Source organism: Bidens hawaiensis, unplaced genomic scaffold (assembly GCF_021521415.1).
Source record: "Bidens hawaiensis isolate Kalapana, Puna unplaced genomic scaffold, B.hawaiensis_p1.1 tig00010730_1, whole genome shotgun sequence".
Lineage (NCBI taxonomy): Eukaryota > Viridiplantae > Streptophyta > Magnoliopsida > Asterales > Asteraceae > Bidens > Bidens hawaiensis.
In genome coordinates, this window is record NW_027491820.1 from 384,122 (window position 1) to 401,223 (window position 17,102).

General features: G+C 34.1%; 3 protein-coding genes across 4 annotated transcripts; 2 read left to right on the forward strand and 1 right to left on the reverse strand.

Moving 5' to 3' along the window:
* Positions 1-1,108: 1,108 nt before the first annotated feature.
* LOC143535949 (indole-3-acetic acid-induced protein ARG7-like) lies at positions 1,109-1,827 on the reverse strand. The gene has a single exon (XM_077030057.1). The coding sequence runs from the start codon at positions 1,625-1,627 to the stop codon at positions 1,223-1,225; it is 405 nt and encodes a 134-aa protein (XP_076886172.1). The 5' UTR covers positions 1,628-1,827; the 3' UTR covers positions 1,109-1,222.
* A 3,340-nt stretch (positions 1,828-5,167) lies between these two features.
* LOC143535950 (clathrin light chain 2-like) lies at positions 5,168-6,941 on the forward strand. Its single transcript, XM_077030058.1, has 3 exons — positions 5,168-5,526; positions 6,408-6,561; positions 6,639-6,941. Exons 1-3 carry the CDS (start codon positions 5,168-5,170, stop codon positions 6,939-6,941), a joined length of 816 nt encoding a protein of 271 aa, XP_076886173.1.
* Positions 6,942-12,715: 5,774 nt separating this feature from the next.
* LOC143535952 (uncharacterized) lies at positions 12,716-14,827 on the forward strand. 2 transcript variants are annotated; one of them, XM_077030059.1, is made up of 4 exons: positions 12,716-13,332; positions 13,426-13,668; positions 14,434-14,562; positions 14,668-14,827. In XM_077030059.1, exons 1-4 carry the CDS (start codon positions 12,946-12,948, stop codon positions 14,713-14,715), a joined length of 807 nt encoding a protein of 268 aa, XP_076886174.1. In that variant the 5' UTR covers positions 12,716-12,945; the 3' UTR covers positions 14,716-14,827. The 2 variants fall into 2 exon arrangements, with proteins under 2 accessions (XP_076886174.1, XP_076886175.1); XM_077030060.1 differs by lacking the exon at positions 14,668-14,827 and having other exon boundaries at positions 14,405-14,514.
* Positions 14,828-17,102: the final 2,275 nt, after the last annotated feature.

Below are 17,102 nucleotides of genomic sequence, written 5' to 3' on the forward strand. Positions count from 1 at the left end.
TCTTCATTTTCTTTTTCGATGTGCAACCCAAACCCAAATTAAATATTTTGTTCTCTCTTACATTCTTTTTAGCCCATTTACCAAGCTGGAGCTTCATAGCCAAATTCCTATAATTTATTAGTTTTAAATACTCTCAACTTTTACCTAGAGGTACACAAAAAACCCGAACCTGAAACTAGACCCGAAAATAAAACTCAGAATCGGATTTTTTTATACTATGGTTTTTAATACCCGAACCCGACCCTACCTATAGGCTACAGATAGGGTGTGCATTTCGGTACCAAAATTCGTACCCGAACAGGACCCGATTGGTAACCGATAATACCCGAAAACCAGAACCGGTTCCATACCCGAAACGGGATTTTTCGAATACCCGAAACCAAGTTTTTTAAAAACCCGATCTATACTCGAAATTACCTGAAAAATACTCCTTAAAAGTACCACCCTTAAAATAATCCAATATTTACCCGAAATATACCTGGAAAAGGCTCGAAAAAACCCGTAAATAGGGTTTTTACAATATCTGAAAATAGGGTATACAAATACCCGATTCTATATCCGACCCGAAAGGGTATGATTTTTAGAGATAATACCCGGATCCAAACCCAACCCAGGTATTGCCAATACCCGGTCATATCCAAACCTGATTCCATACGCGAAACCGGGCATATAAAAAACCCTATTTGTGCACCTCTTTGGACATTTTGTTGTTATTTTTCAATATATTAATTAAACGATAATGATAATTTTGGAAGTGATAGGTAGTTATAATTTTGAAGAATCTTACAATGACGTTTTATATTTTTTTTAATATTCGATATCATGGATATGCTAGGATAAATAGATAGATTGATTGGCATATGTTTCAGAAAACTATCATCATCCATTACAAACCTAGAGTCACTAATGGGTTAGTTTATTGACAAAGTAAAACCTTTAAAACACCACGTGATTGAGAGGCATTAAGTTCATACTTAGATGACAGAAAGTTGTTAAAAAAGAAAAAAGAAAAAAAAAAGAATATAACTCATAAATAGTGACGGATCAAAGATATTTTTGTCATGATGGCCAGGTCAAAATGAAAACAAAGCCATATATATGTTGGAAACTAATGAGATTACAACAATATGACTCACAAATGGAACTAAACCATGAAAAAGGTTAATCATTTCATCATCTAATTATCAAAACTAAACCGAAATTTGTAAATTGAAGCCTTCAATCAAATAAACTCTTCAACCAAATGCTCAATATCAAACATGCCATTGGAACATTCAACCGTGTTAACCACCTTTTCGAAAGCCGCCACACTACACGGAACAACCAATCGGTTAGTCTGCTCTTCATGATCATCATAAGCCTTCTCTAGCAACATTTTGAAGAGCGGGTGAGATAGATGTGCCGTTGGAACCACAAACCTTCGTTGCTCGTCACCAACATATATCGCAAAGAACCCTCTTGGTGTCATTGTATTAGCCTCAGCGCACCCTTCTTCGCTATATGTCTTTAGCAAGTGATCATGGTGCGATGGTTCACGGCCCGGGGTGCGGTTAGCTTTGACCAATTTGGCTAGTTTCTTGAAGGAACCAAGCTTCTTCCCCATCATTGTTTTGGGAGAGCGGTTCATGAGAAATGGGCTTCATGCCAACATTTAAATCAAATTTGTTTGACCATTTCTCTCAAAAGTTGTAAAACTATAAAAATAGACACTTAACAAATGGCTTTGGTTTTCGGCCTGCAGCTTAGTTTATCCGAGGGAGAGATATGTTTATTTAATTCCCCCAATGAATTAGTAGCACTCACGTTTGACCTTGCCAAAATTTGTCTTTAGCTACCAATTTTATTCCACCAAATTAAGGAATGAATATACGTTACTAATAAAGACAGAGGGGAAATTTTAAATTAGTATCGGGTTTTTTATGTATGGATGTTGCAAAGAGATAGAACACCTAATTATTAATATATTTTTATTAAGTTCTTTGAAGTATTAAAACTATTCAATATAATGACAGGTTTTTTTGTTTCTAATTATAAGCATGGTAAAAACATTTTAAATGAGTTGAAATCTGTTACACTGACATGTTTTTCATATCTCAAATAAATAAAACCGAATACATATGAGAATGTTTGGGATTGAGTTTGAAAAATGCTTATTGGTTTAATGGATTTTTTAAAAAACCATTTTGAAAAGTCAGGATTTGGGCTTTTGAAAAACTGCTTTTTAACTCTTTCAGAAAGCTAAAATAAAAAAATATTTTTGTGATTCCCAAACACATTTTAACTTATTGGCTTTTTGAAACACCAATAAGCCAATAAATAGAATAGTTTTAAAGTCACACTATAAAAATTGGAATAAATGAGTGACCGTTAATACATTGTCACATTTTGCTGTTCAAAAAAAAAATACGTTGTCACATTTTAAGATCCTATGAGTAAAGGTGAATATTTTCACAATCCGAGCATGAAAGTATATGCTTATACTATATGTGAATTGAAGGAACTAAACATCTTCTGTAATTTGGGTGTTATTATGTGTTAATAATTCATATTATATGACTTGTTGATAATGTTGTGTGACATGTTTGGGTTATTTTATGTAAAGTAACATGTTTAAATATATGTTAGTATATGTTTTATGTTGAGAATATTGTTACTTTGAGTTTGTTAATGGTTTTCAACATGCTTTTGCATGTATTTGGATTTAGAATTTGGTTAATCATTCAGTTAGTTGAATCTTTATGTTTATTTTGATTTATTGAACACTTTTAAGTTATTTGAATTAAGTTGTGTTCAACAGTTATTAATTTGGTTTGAAATCATCAACAATTAGGCTTGAATTCTTGCATTGATTCGTTCATCATTAACCATCAATATCAATGGCGTCTCAAAACATGAAACTGGTAATTAGTTAAACTCATATTCAATTGTGTCAATTATTTAGTTTCACATCGTTAGTCGCCATAGTAAAATATTGTATCTTTTAATTGTCTATCAAAACGAGCAGTCAACAAATCATGTCTATGTAGTTTCCAAGTCACTGTAACTAGGTTGTTTAGTATGCTTCACAATCTAAACCTAGGCGTGGTCACCTTTTGATTATTGCTTACAAATCAAGTTCCATTTCACTTTTATGCTTTTAATCAATTAATTCAAAGTTCAGTGTAGTCAGTTTATTTATAATTAGATTGCGTGATTGATCAGATCATGTGATATTAACTACATCTTCCTCGTGGATATGATACCCTACTTAATCTAGCTATTCAATTTAATTAAGTTTTTACATGACCAAGATGACGGTAATCATTGTGCAAACGGTAAAGTCTTATTAGTTCAACTATTGGTTCCAAGCAATGAACTAATGAATGCCAAGCTCCAATGGATGCTCGAATGAGAATTATCATCTACTTAAAGAAGGTGTTGTCATAAACAAGGGCGGAACATATTTGGGGCAGGGAGGGGCTTTGAACCCCCAACTTTGGGTTTAGAAACGGGTTTTACAGCTTTAGATGTTCTCTTGATTTTGGAAGTTTTGGGTTTTTTCTTCTACCATGAGATGAAAAGAAGGATAGGAAAGAAAAACAACACTTATTATATACTTAAAAATGACAAAATGGATGGACGTATATTGAAAACATGAAATCTGACACACTGACGTAATTGTCCATCTAACCCTTTCCCATATAAAAAGTTACTAGAAAGATTATTATATTTTTGAAAATAATAAAATGAGTAGTTTTAAAGTTTGATTTTCAATTTGTATTATTGTATATTTATTTACTTTATTAATTATTTCATTAGTTATGATGTATATCCGCTAGTTTAGGGCATTAGCCTTAATGTTGGGAAGTATTATCCCGAAATAAAGTGTCATACGATTTTTTTATTGTTTATTTGTAAAAAAACTGCCTTTTTTTTGGATGTATGATCTTATAGTGTAAAAAAGTTTATTTATTTTTATTTTTTTATATGTTTGAGCTTATGATTAATCTAAGATTTTTCGCCCCCCCTATGAATATGTTCAAGTTCCGCCACTGGTTATAAAAGCCCTCACATCAAAGATTGTGAAAACACAAAGCATAACTAAAAGGGTTGAGAAATATCTAAGGTTATATATTGTGAGTATTAACCCCACAAACACTCACATGTCACATAAGACATTTAGGGTATGTTTGGTTGAAGGTAATGGAATGAAGGGGGAATGAAATGATAGACGGAATGGAATGGACAAGGGAATGAAATGGATCATTACCATTCATTTGTCTTGTTTGGTTAACCTATAGGAATGAAATCAATTATTAATTTTTATTGTTTGGTATCCAAAAAAATTGTAGAAATGAAATACAAATAATAAGAACACTCCTATCTCAAAATACTTTTTAACCAAAAAAAAAAACCTATAATGGCGATGGTGGTAGCTCCGGCGACGAAAATGGTGGTGGCGGCGGCGGTGGTGTCGGCGGAGGTGGTGGTGGTGCCAATGGTAATGGTGGTGGTGGTGGTTGTTAGGCGGTAGAGTTGTTGAGAAAGTAGGGTGAAGGAGGAATGAAATGAAAAAAAAGAAGGGGGTGGGAAGGAATGGTTTTGATGGAATGGGATTCCATGTGTAATTGAGCAACCAAACACCACTTTTTTCATTCCGACGTAATAAATCATTCCATTCCTACTGTCATTCATGCATACCAAACGCTACCTTAGCGCCCTAACACCAAACCATAGGGGATTGGAAGGGCCCTTTATCCCTTTGGGCATAGGGCATGAGGTGGTGGTGGTTGTTATTATCAACAAATCATATCTAGCTAATAACATATTTGAGTTTCACATAAAGCCCAATAGCACCTCTTTTAAAGCCCCTTCTACCATCCTTATGAGTTTCGTGACAACATTTTTCATCTCAAAGCACTTTTAAAGCACCAACAACACAGGGGGAGCTTTTACCACCAATTACTGACTTTCTATGAGTTTTCCACTCATTTAACAATGACTAGTTACTTTAAAAGAGACATAGTTATTATTTAGAGTATTGCAAAATAATGGTCCAAAGAATGAATGACAAACTTAAAGATGAAGGACCATTTGTGGAACATAACAAATGTAGTACTTGGTCTCATCTTCTTGTAAGCGAAATCACAATGCATGCATCTTCACATCTCAAAAAACTTTGAAGACAATGGACAATTTCGTGGGCACATTTTGTATGGGCAACGGAGGAGACGATATTCAGGCCGCAACGATTGAAGACAACTGCGGTTACGTCCCTCAAACCAACGGTTCAATTTCAATTTCCAACGACATTCACACCGTACAAGACGCTCCTCCTCAGCCACCCTACACTCCAGTTCAACGGACGCATTCTCAGGACAATTTTGTAGGATTCTCCACACCAACCTCCTTCGACCCCGAATCGAAACACTTAGGGACTAATGATTCAGAGCCCATTTTCTCCAATGGTGATATAAGTAATGGACCTCTTCTTCCTGATCCTATTCAGATGCGCGAGGAAGGTGCTGCATTTCGCGAGTGGCGTCGGTAATTGCCACATCTCATCTTACTTTTGTACATTTGTTTGATCAATTTCATATGAACACCATGTGTTCACGAAACATTAGATTTGTTGTTTACTCCACCGCATGATACTTTTCACTATTAAATCACATGTTTCCGTATCTGTTTATTCATCACTCCATAGTCATTGTTACGAAACATTTATTTTGATCCACGCGGTTCTCTGATTTTGTTGTCATTCGAAAACATTTTAAACCTTTGATCATGTGAGCAATGAGGATCAAATTTTTTGCTAGAGCATGGGATTCAGAGAAAATTAGAGTATCCTTAGGTGGGCAACAAATGTTTTAGTACATCTAGGTTACCTAAAGTAACGGATTTCAACTAACTTTTGGTGGGGTGACAAGTCCGCTTATTGAAGTAGCGGACTCGAAGAAATTAAGAAGACAAAAAACACCAAGCCAAAGTTCCTTGGGAAGCGAATAATTATACGAGAAAGAACATTCTTCCTTTGTGTCCGCTACTACAATAAGCAGACTTGCCAGTTGCCACCTTGCGAAGCTTGGACTAAGACAATGGGGTGCCGGACTCAAAATGTATACAAAAATTCACAAACGATGGGGGGCGGACTCAAACTTTCGGCCGAAAACACCTAAATTTACACTACGTATAAAAAATTTCGGTCGAAAACGGATAAATTTACACTACTACGCGGAAAAACCAGGGGGTGGGGACCCCGGCCCTAAGTAAGTTTCTCCAGTGACAAAAGTTAGTTGAAGTCAGTTATTTGAGGTAGCAGACTACCAAGATGTACTCAACAATCTATTGCCCACCTAAAAACACTTTAATTTTCTCTAAATCAACTAGTCTTAGTGAATTCATGACAATGTACATCATCTTTGCAGCGAAAATGCCATTTATCTTGAAGAAAAGCAAAAGGAGGAGAAGGAATTGAGGAGTCAGGCAATTGCGGAAGCAGACGAATTCAAGCGAGCATTCAACGAAAGAAGGCAAAAGAACAGAGAAGCCAACAAGGCTCTCAACATAGAACGAGAGAAGGTATGTACAATGTTATAGCTGCAAATTATGATATGTGTTTTTGTGACTGAATGGATTTAATTGCAACCTTTGGTTAGTTGTACTTGATTAATCAAGAGAAATTTCACAAGGAAGCGGATAAACAATATTGGAAAGCAATAGCAGAGCTGATACCGCGTGAGGTTGCCACCATTGATAAAAGGAGAGCAAAGAAGGAGAAAGAAGACATTGAAAAGAAACCCGGGATTGTTGTCATTCAGGGTCCAAAGCCCGGGAAGCCTACTGATCTTTCAAGAATGAGACAACTTTGTATGAAACTGAAGCAAAATCCTCCTCCCCACATGACACCACCACCCGAAACCGCTACAAAAGAAGCTAAACAGGAGGCACCAAATGCATGAAAACTGCAAGTATATATAGTTTCTTCTGCTTACCCAATTGATTCAGTTATATTATTTCATTGTTCTTTGCACCTTATAAGTTGGTAGCTATTTGCTATTACAAGAAATAAAAGTAGCTTCATTAGACTCCCTTGCGTATTTTGTGAAATTATATATTTTTTCATGTCTTTTAATGTTTGATGGTGTTATAAAATTCATGCTTAACGGCACCAAATGACTGTTGAAAGACAGTATTAAAAGTACGTGTTAAGATGAATGATTATAAATCATAGATTGAAAAAGAGAAGAGAAGAACTGTCAATTTATTAACCTCTTTATTCAATCTTAAAATAAAGAACAATCTAACCAGAAGAACTAAGAATTAGACAAGATGACAACCAAGTGAAATCTGGGTTCTGAACTGAAGAGGTGATGTTTTTATTTATACTCCACAGTTACATGATCCAAGCCCTTCCAGGATGTAAATGTCCCATGACTTCAACATACCGGAACATGCCCTCTCACTTTGTTAAGATCCGGTTTTAGTCATTTCAGCTCCATTAAATTGACCAGTGACAACTCACCACCTCAGCAATATTAAACAAATATGCCATCTTTAATATTTATTTTACATTCATAGATAGATATGAAAAGCTGTTTGTGATTTTGTTTTCATCAAGCCATATATTATACCGAAGAGAAATAAGAATACGCATTGATATAAGTCAGGAAGTGTAGAGTACCTACTCATTTGTGCAAGACAGATATATGCTGGCATTGGTGGGAAAGTAATAGTGTCAATATGGTGATGGTGGTGGCGGCAAAGTGAAGGTGTCACCAAGATGATGGTCTGGTAGTTGGGTGGACGATTTATTTTATTTTTAAAAAAAGTTAACAAGATCGGGATAATTTTGTTTATTTCTTTTACTAGTTCAGAAATTCATGTGTTACGTTTTGAATAAAAAAATATTTAATAATTAGTAATGGATATTCAGGAATTATAACACGATATTTAAGATAAGATATTAATAAAATTACATATAATATATTATGTTTTGTTATTATAACCCTTTTTTTAAGCTAAGAAATAGAATAGCAGCGAGTGAAATAAAAGAAGTTAGTAAAATAATCTTGAGTTTATGTGATTAATGGATGTGATGTAATCAATTTTTTAATTATTTGGCAAAAATTTTTGATATTTTGAACTATCTATTCGTTATTCTTTCTCTATCTTTTTTTTCTTTAATCAAATAGAATTAGAAAACTTGTATTTACCTGTGTTTTGGATGTACAAAGTTGCAAACACAAGCGGAGGCCGCTCCAACATTTCAACTTTGAGCGTAGTTATAAACCATCTTTTTACATAATTATTTTTAGTGATTTTCAATATAAAATAGCTAGATGCTACTAGAAAATACAATATTCTTGACCCCTCCAATAAGCTAACAGAATAAAGAAAGAAGTGAAAGAACAAATAAAGTATGCGATGATGTTTCACTTGTGCTATTGTATCTTTTGATCCTACGGTTCTTATGGCTTCCGTCCAAATACTTACCCCTTTCCTCTATTACTATTAAGATTCCCTCGTCACACTTATCTCCAATTATTATTTTATGTTCTCACCAAACTCATCTTCATCTCGATAGTCAAAAGCAACAAGCTAGGATGGGTAGCTTTGAGCGTCAAGTTAAGGCAAGAGCTAAGGATATCAAGAGGTTCTTCTATAAAGGAGCAAGGATTGTTGAAACTTCCTGCAAAAAAGGTTGGCGCAAGATCAAACGCATTCGTAAATGATTCATTTCATTCATTTGAGCGTCATGTGATGTATTAGTAATCGATAACGTAAACTCTGATTTGTTGTGGTGTTTTTGTTTGGGGTTGTATCTTAACTAATATGTATGTTCATAGTTACTCTACTTGTGGTTTTGTGGATTTCATGTTCATGTTCATGTTTATACCTTGATTTGTATCTTAATTTTTAATTGATTGGTATGTTTGCTTGCTACATCAGTTGTATTTAATTTGTTGTCTCCTTATGTAGTTGAAAGAATTTTGACTATTTGGTATTTGATTGTTTAGAATTGATGATCTAATTGAATTGAAGTTTTCGTTGGTCTCACCAACATAAATTACTTTTATACGTTGTTTTTGGGACAATTTGATGGTGCTTTCATCTATAAATATGGTTGGTGAATTAGGAAGAATGTGTTAGGGAGGAAATAACGTAAGATTAGAAAGTGGGTCTTTTGATAATTTTATAAATAAAGACTTCAAAATTGGTGAACCAAAGATTCTTACAGTTCAAAAAAGAAAAATGATATAAACTTTTGGAATATCATTTACAAAACGAATTTAAATACATATTACACAATGATAAACGATTTAATAAATTTGGTGTACTTTATCGTAGAGGTTAAGTAAAGCATTAGCGTCGGAAAAGAATTTGTATTTGACACAGTATTTTTTTTTAAATATGTTATTTGTTTTCTAATATAAACGTGTCATCTACGATACAACAAGAATAGTAACTGTACCACCAAAAGATGAGTTTGTGAGCTCAAGACGACACTTGTAATTTAGTGCCGTGTTGTTTGTGGAAAAGAAGTAGTAGCAGTGAAAGATTTAGGAGCATTTCTCTATTTTTTGTAAGTTTTCTAAGTTATTCGTAACTCTAAGCTTTTATGTGTGAGTGGTTTTCTTTTTTATTGCTTCCTTAACAACTGTTTTGTAAGATGTTGATACTTGATACTATAACTTCAGTCTTGTCATTCAATATTTTATGTCTCGATTCAAGTTTCCATGCTTAAACTATTGCTTCTAAATTGAATTGAAATGTTTTTAGTCAAATAAAAAAATCAAAAGAAAAAGAGAACCGTTTTTTTCGTATGACCTTGGTTTTAAAAAGCGAGAGGCGAAGAAAAGCGACGGGACTTAAAACAGAAGCGTGAAGCGTGAGGCGCAAAAGCGAGAGCTTTTCGTACTCGAGGCGAACGCATTTATATAATTTTTATATATGTAAATATCATGAGTTTTTAGCATCTTGACTCATGATGTAGCTATATTTAAGCATTATATATGATTTAATATATAAACTACCTACACATACAACCTAAAAAGCATATTGTACAACATTTAGATGCTAAGTATGTGCGAAAGGCGAGCGCCTCACCTATGCTTTTAGGTTGCTTTTTGCCTAAAAAGCTCGCCTCAGGCTCGTCTTTTGAACATTGCTTGCCTTGACTGGCCTAAAGCAAAGAGGCCCTCGCCTTAGGTCGCCTCTCGCCTCGGCTCGCCTCAGGCGCGCTTTTTTAAACCAAGCGTATGACAAGTATTTTAAGTTGCACAGTGATGTTTGTAACATGGGTGTCAATTTTTTTTACTGTATCACCGTCGGCACCACCATCGTCACCTCCGTCACCACCACTGTCGCCAGCGTCACCTCCGCCACCACCACTGCCGCCATTATCACCTCCGCCACCGTGCAAATTATAGGTTTAAGAAGGAGAGTTTGAAAATTTATATTATTTTTATTAATTAATATATATAGTAACGAAAAAACAAATAAATACTTCATTTATATAATATTATTTTTATATGTTATTTTAATTATATATATATAATACCTATATATGTATAAATTGATTAATAAATGGTAAACGAGCTGACCTCGAGTCTGAAAAACCACTTATGAGCCGAGCTCGAACTTTAGAAATAAAGATTGAAGCGAGTCGAGCTCGAGCTCGTCTCGGCTCGTTTACACCCCTAGTTGGAGAGAAAAACAAACTTTGTTTATAATAAACAAAAGTAACTTACCCCGTCAACTGAAAGAAATGACATATTTTGCTTAAAAAACTAACTTTGTTAGTCTCCATTTGAAAAAGATTCATTGACGGCCAATATGATGAAAGTTGAGATTAACATAAGAAATTTCTTAAGTTGCAATTAATATTGGACAAATAGGCCAAAATTTAGATTATTAAAATCCAATACCCTAATTTGGTTAGTAGTTATAAAAATTAACTACGGTCTACGTAGCATAATTTCTGTATTACATATCATGGGTTAGGTTCAAATAAGAAGTTTGATTTTCCTAAGAATGTTGGGAAGGAGGGTATTTTTGTCTTAACACTTTTATATCAAAGCCCACTTACTTTAATCTCAAAACCCATTTACATTAATTTCAAAAACCTACTTACATAAAACTCACTTACATCTTCACTCATCTCCTACATCCACCACCACTTCATTGCCCACCGCCACCACCTCGCCGGAAAAGTCCGAAAAAACACAATGGAAAACACTATGAAAAACACAATGGAAAAAAACACTACAAAAAAAACACAATGATAAAAACACAATTGTATGACACAATGTAAAAAAACACAATGAAAAAAAAAACGCAATGAAAGATACTATTGTATAACACAATTTTGTAAAACACAATTTGGTAAAACACAATTTATAAAAAACCCACTAATTTTTTTTAATTTTTATATTACAATATGGTACTCATATCAAAGATAAAAAGACACTCGTTATTATGGTGAATTTGTTTTTCAATAAAAACATAGTAATAAAAAGTTATGGACGTTTGAAAATGATGGGGAAATTTGGCATGTGACTTGCATGTGAAAAGAGAAAGTCAAAAAATGTGTTATTCCTTTTATACCCTTCTCCTTATGTTCACACTTGATTTCCCCCTAAACTAATCTCGACCCTCCATGTTCAAAATCAATGGCCAAAATTACTTCTTATCCTTCATACAAAAACTATACTTCCTATTATAACTCAAATCTACATATCATTGTTCTTTTTAGATATTCTCATTTTGCAAAATGTTTAAATGTGAAGGTAAATATTTTTTGAATTCTAGTTCATTGATTTCGACATTAAAATGGCATATCTTTCACGTTTATATAACAACAGCCAATCACCGCAATGCAACTACATCTAACGGCCAAGCACCAATCACCCTACAACCTTACCAAAATCAACGGCCAATAATCCTTCTCATAGCCTCTCTTACCCTACACCCTCCCATTTCCCTTCGTTCCCCTAATTTCACTATAATCCCATATTTCTGTTACAGATTCGTTCATCTCACACACTGAAAAACACACACTTAACCAAATCACGTATAATGATGTCAACTGAAATGATTTGCTCGCTGCGCGGATGTCAGCAACAAGTCCTTACAACAATCGATCAAATAGCTCGAAGGTTTCCGAAGGATTCTATACACACGTCTCGTTGTTGTAAGTTTAAGGCCTGTTTCGTCTAAACATACAGTTTTTAGCAATAGTTTTAGGTTTAGGTTTAGTTTTAGAATCATAATTGTAGAAATTAGGGTTTATTAGTTAACAGTTGAAGCCCTAGGTCTGAAATTAGTCTCTGTTTGAAGTTGTGAATTGAATATGGCGGGAAGTAGTAAGGAGTTAGGGTTTCTGAAGACTACTACTAGTGTTAGTAGTTTGAAAGAACAGTTGGCTAGAACTACGTTGCGTAATGTGAGGTCGAAAGGTCACGAGTATGTTGAGCTTAGGGAGGATAATAAGAAGCCGATATTTTTTTGTATTTTGTGCCTGGCGACGTGTCATAGTGATTCGGTGCTGCACGATCATCTTCGTGGGCAGCTTCATAAGAAGATGTATGAAGCGGCTAAGGCTACTTTGCTGAAGGAGAATCCTTGGCCTTTTAATGATGGGATGTTGTTCTTTCATGTTCCGAGTAATGAAAACGATGGGTTGGTAACTTTGAATACCGACTTGGTGGAAAATGTGAGTGATGAGAACAGCAGTCTTGCGATTGTTACGAGTGAAAGAAATGATGAAAGTGTAGAGGATGATGGAGATGGTTACCGCTTGGTTATCCCTAATGTGTTGGTTAAAGACAAAGTGTCTGAGTTGGAAGTGAGATGTATTGGCGTTGGCCAAATTGGTGCTAGATACTTTGAGAAGGATGGAGTTAAGAAGGGGTTGAGTAGGATATATGGTGTGAATGGCTTGGTGATAATAACCAAGATGATATGGTTCCGCAACATGACTTCGGTATTGTGTCATTTGCATTTGATTATGATATGGGTAGAAAAGGTGTGCTTGATGGCTTGTTTTTGCTTCCATCATCTACTGAAAGTAACAAAGGAAAGAAGAGGAAGTCATTATCTGATCCAGAGGATGATAGTAAGATCTCAACCAATGAATCTGGATCTTGTGTGGAAGATGGTGATGACTCTTTGCAACTGAGAGTTATAAACAACCGTACAGTGAGAAAAGAGATGCGTGAGCATAGGCGTTTAGCTTCAGAACGAGTGTGTGACATCTGTCAACACAAGATTCTTCCTGGTAAAAATGTGGCCACACTTGTCAACATGAAGACTGGTAGAATTGTTTGCAGCAGTAGAAACTCTAATGGGGTATGTATCATATCGTTTGAAACTTGTGTGTTCATTAGTGCATTGTTATTTGCATCAAATATGGTATGAACTATGAAGTTGTTTGATATGCAGGCGTTTCATGTATTTCACATTTCCTGCTTGATTCACTGGGTGCTGTTCTGTGAGTATGAAGTTTCTACAAAACAACTAGCGGGTCCTAAAGTGAAGAAACGTGGAAGGAAAAAGGGTGGTGCCAAAGGTGTGGAGGAGGTGGTGAAGAAGCAAATATATTCCCCTTTTTGTCCAGAATGCCAGGGAACTGGTGTAGACATTGATGGTGATGAGCTGGAGAAACCAACTGTCTCTCTGTCTGAGGTTTGCTAAACTGCTAGTGTTTTTCATATCATTCCTCCCTACATGCACATAGTCTGTGTGTGTGTATTATTAGGGACCGGTTCATTTCAGAAGACTAATTTAGAGCGAAAGCAAAAGGAACATAACCTAAATCGTCTAATTTTTTCCACAGATGGTTTATGTTTTTTAATAGCAATTACTTCTTACATGCATTTGTCTATGTTATATACATAAAAAAACCGTTAAACTAATTTGTTCATATGCATTTTTTTCACCTTTAAAGGTTTACCTACCCATGTGTAGGTATGGTAGGAAGTACCTACTCATGATACACATAATATGTGTAGGTTCTATAAATAAACTGATTTTGTTTTTGTAATCTAAAAGAATGTTGATTGTTGAAAGAGATGAATAAACATTGCATTTTAATTTCTTGTATTTTTAAATAAGAGTGGATGCTCTCTTTGTTCTTTCTGTTTTCGCAAAAAAACTGTCTTCAACGTAGAACCCTCCCATATATGTGTGTCAGTGTGTGTGTGTATACAGGGGTACGCTTGTTGTGAAACCTGTATTTAAAGTGCTTTAGAAATATAGTGGGAGAGAAAAAGAGAGCTGGTTACATATTGTTTCACATATAATGCAATAAGTACAATTGTTTATCCGGTTTTCCAAGTTGTCTACATGAAATTGGTTCAGCAACCCTCTATATGTGCATGTGTTTAGACAGATAAATAGTGTAAAGTTGGTGATTGTATAGATTTATGAAGAAGCAAAGTTTGTTTGTAGATGTTCAAGTATAAGATGAAAGCATGTGACGGGCACAGAGAATATACGAAACGCTCTGAAGTGTTGGAAAATTGCTCGACGGGCTTCTGCTTTCCTCCACCCCAGCCTGAGTCTGGAGAAATGTTGCAGGTTAGATTCTACACCTTTTGTTTTAACTATTTCTTTGTAAATGAGGGTTAAATACTTATATCAAGTGAGTTGGGCTGCTAATGTTGGATGGCAATTTTATTTCAGGAACATGTGTCAGTGCTAAAGATGATCCGGTTCTATCGTGCAGATTAGTGCAGTTGTTGTAGATGCTAACATGGTGTATTTCGTAGCTTCTTGTTACGGTGTAAATGTCATACATGCTGTGCATAGCACATGAAGTAGAAACTTGTATGCTTCACATTGCTAGTGTTTTTTTTCTTTTAACAATTTCAAACTTGTGGTGAATGAAGATGTATATCCAATTATGATGGGTTATTGCTTTTACATGTATATCCTCCATTGCGTGGAAGTGGGTATGGTTGACCAGCAATTTAACTATGATATAGAAAGATATAAAATTTGTAATATTGAAGTGTAAAACTGAATAAAAACTTTTCTTTGCACTTTAATAATGAAAAAACTAAACTTTTAGATTTATATTTACTAATTGCTACACTTAAATTAGTTGTGATTCAAGGCTCAAGAGGCATTCTGCATTAGGTTTGGTCTTTTCTCTTTATCAAACGGTTTACTTGTATTTTAGTAATATTATGGACTAAATTATTGATGCCTGGTAGTTTTATGATTTGAGTGTGAAGTCAAGGATTTCATTGCATTATTGCTCATGAATTATTATTTTCATTGATTCACAAACGAGTCGAAAACTTTTTTGTCCAGTAAGTACATATGCTATCTTAAATTTGAAGTGGTCATCAAGTACATAGGGCTGTCTTAAGTTCATAACGTGTAAGTTTTCCACAGAATTTGTTGTTAAGAGTCATGATTATTTTAATTAAAAGATGTTTAGTCAGCATTATTAGATAGGGGGTGTTTGGGATTCCTTATTTTACCTTCTTAAACTTTTCATTAAGTTAATAAGTTATAAAAGTATAACTTATGAAACTTTTCCTCTCACAATATAAGTAATCCCAAACACCTCATCACTTTTCAAAAAGTTAATAAGTTATAAGTTGTTAAAAATAAGCAATCCCAAACACCTGTTTCAGGGACAAAGACCAACATGCGAATGCAATGGACTAATGAAAAACATGGGAAATGGAAAGAAATGGCTAGCCAAATGGTTCTAGTTATAGGAATTAGGAAATATCAACCAATGGATGATGCCACGTGAAGTGGTTTTGGTCTTTCATACATGGTTTCTGCGATGCCACGTGAAGTGGTTTTGATCTTTCATACATGGTTTCTGCATAACCATGATCTGGCATGGTCATGTGCGCCACTAAACACTCTTGTGCCAGACACTTGCAAATGTTTTCGACTAGAATCTTGGATCAACACCCTCGTGCTCAGACCAAGCATGTGAATGTTTGTCAAGTACTTACGGGATCACGAATGAGGAAAATGAAAATAAGCAATCCCAAATACCTAGTCGAAAAGATTTGCAAGTGTCTGGCACAAGCGTGTTTAGTGACACACTTGACAAATATTAATTTAGACCAATCAACTCAACACGTAAACATAGTTTCCCACCATCATTTCAAAAATAAACGCCAATCGTAAATTGATTTAAGTAATTTTATTTTAAAATGTCTGATTTACTCATATAATCGGGCTTTATTCGTTCACAGTCAAAAAAGTTTATTATGCACTAGGTTAATAACCCGTGTAATACACTGCCTGAATAAAGAATATAACATCAATACAAAAGAGTTTATATATGTGGTATAATTTAGGAATGTATAGCAATTTCTCATATATGAAATTAAATACTACATTATATATAAATTTGAAAAATGATTAAATACAAAAATTATTCATAAAACCTTCAAATATCTCATTGTACATAACATATACGGTTTTCCCATATTAATTATTTAATGGTACGAAAGGATAACTTTAAAGTTTAAAATGGTAAAATAAATCAAGAGTCAAGTCAAGTTTAACTAATTTTCATACAAGGCAAATTCTGGTATGCACACATGCTCGATAAAAGACTTTTAATAGTTTATACATATGTTAGTTGTTTTACCAAAATCAAAAGAATCTTTATAATAATAATATTTTAAAATAAGGTATTTAAAAAATTAGTTTAAAAGACGCAATAAAGAAATAAACATTTAAAGTTTTTTTAATTTATGAAAATCACATTAAATGAGAGTTAATGAAAATTTAATTTAGGATTTTTAAAAATAATAGTAAATGTAGCAAATTAATTTAATAGATTTAAATAAGGTTTAATTTTGGAAATAGATTATATGTCATCCTATGTGGACACTTTAAAAAAATGCCATGTGTTCACATTGTTTTTGCTTTAATATATACTAGGTTAGGTACCCGTGTACTACACGGGCTGAACAATATAAATTATATAAATCATAATGTGTAAAAAGTTACTTATTAAATTAACTATGTACAAAGTTCAATTACAAATACAATTCATAAAGTTAAAACCAATCAAATCAATCAAACCCCACATTTGTGCGGGTAATGGCAAGAACTTTTACTTCAAAATTCCTCCG

Bases quoted from the DNA above. Each gene is read 5' to 3' on its own strand.
- LOC143535949 (XM_077030057.1), bottom strand. From the start codon at position 1,627: ATGAACCGCTCTCCCAAAACAATGATGGGGAAGAAGCTTGGTTCCTTC.
- LOC143535950 (XM_077030058.1), top strand. From the start codon at position 5,168: ATGGACAATTTCGTGGGCACATTTTGTATGGGCAACGGAGGAGACGAT. The intron at 5,527-6,407 runs GTAATTGCCACA...TCATCTTTGCAG, and splicing joins GCATTTCGCGAGTGGCGTCG to CGAAAATGCCATTTATCTTG. The intron at 6,562-6,638 runs GTATGTACAATG...ACCTTTGGTTAG, and splicing joins TCAACATAGAACGAGAGAAG to TTGTACTTGATTAATCAAGA.
- LOC143535952 (XM_077030059.1), top strand. From the start codon at position 12,946: ATGGTTCCGCAACATGACTTCGGTATTGTGTCATTTGCATTTGATTAT. The intron at 13,669-14,433 runs GTTTGCTAAACT...GTTTGTTTGTAG, and splicing joins CAACTGTCTCTCTGTCTGAG to ATGTTCAAGTATAAGATGAA. The intron at 14,563-14,667 runs GTTAGATTCTAC...ATTTTATTTCAG, and splicing joins AGTCTGGAGAAATGTTGCAG to GAACATGTGTCAGTGCTAAA.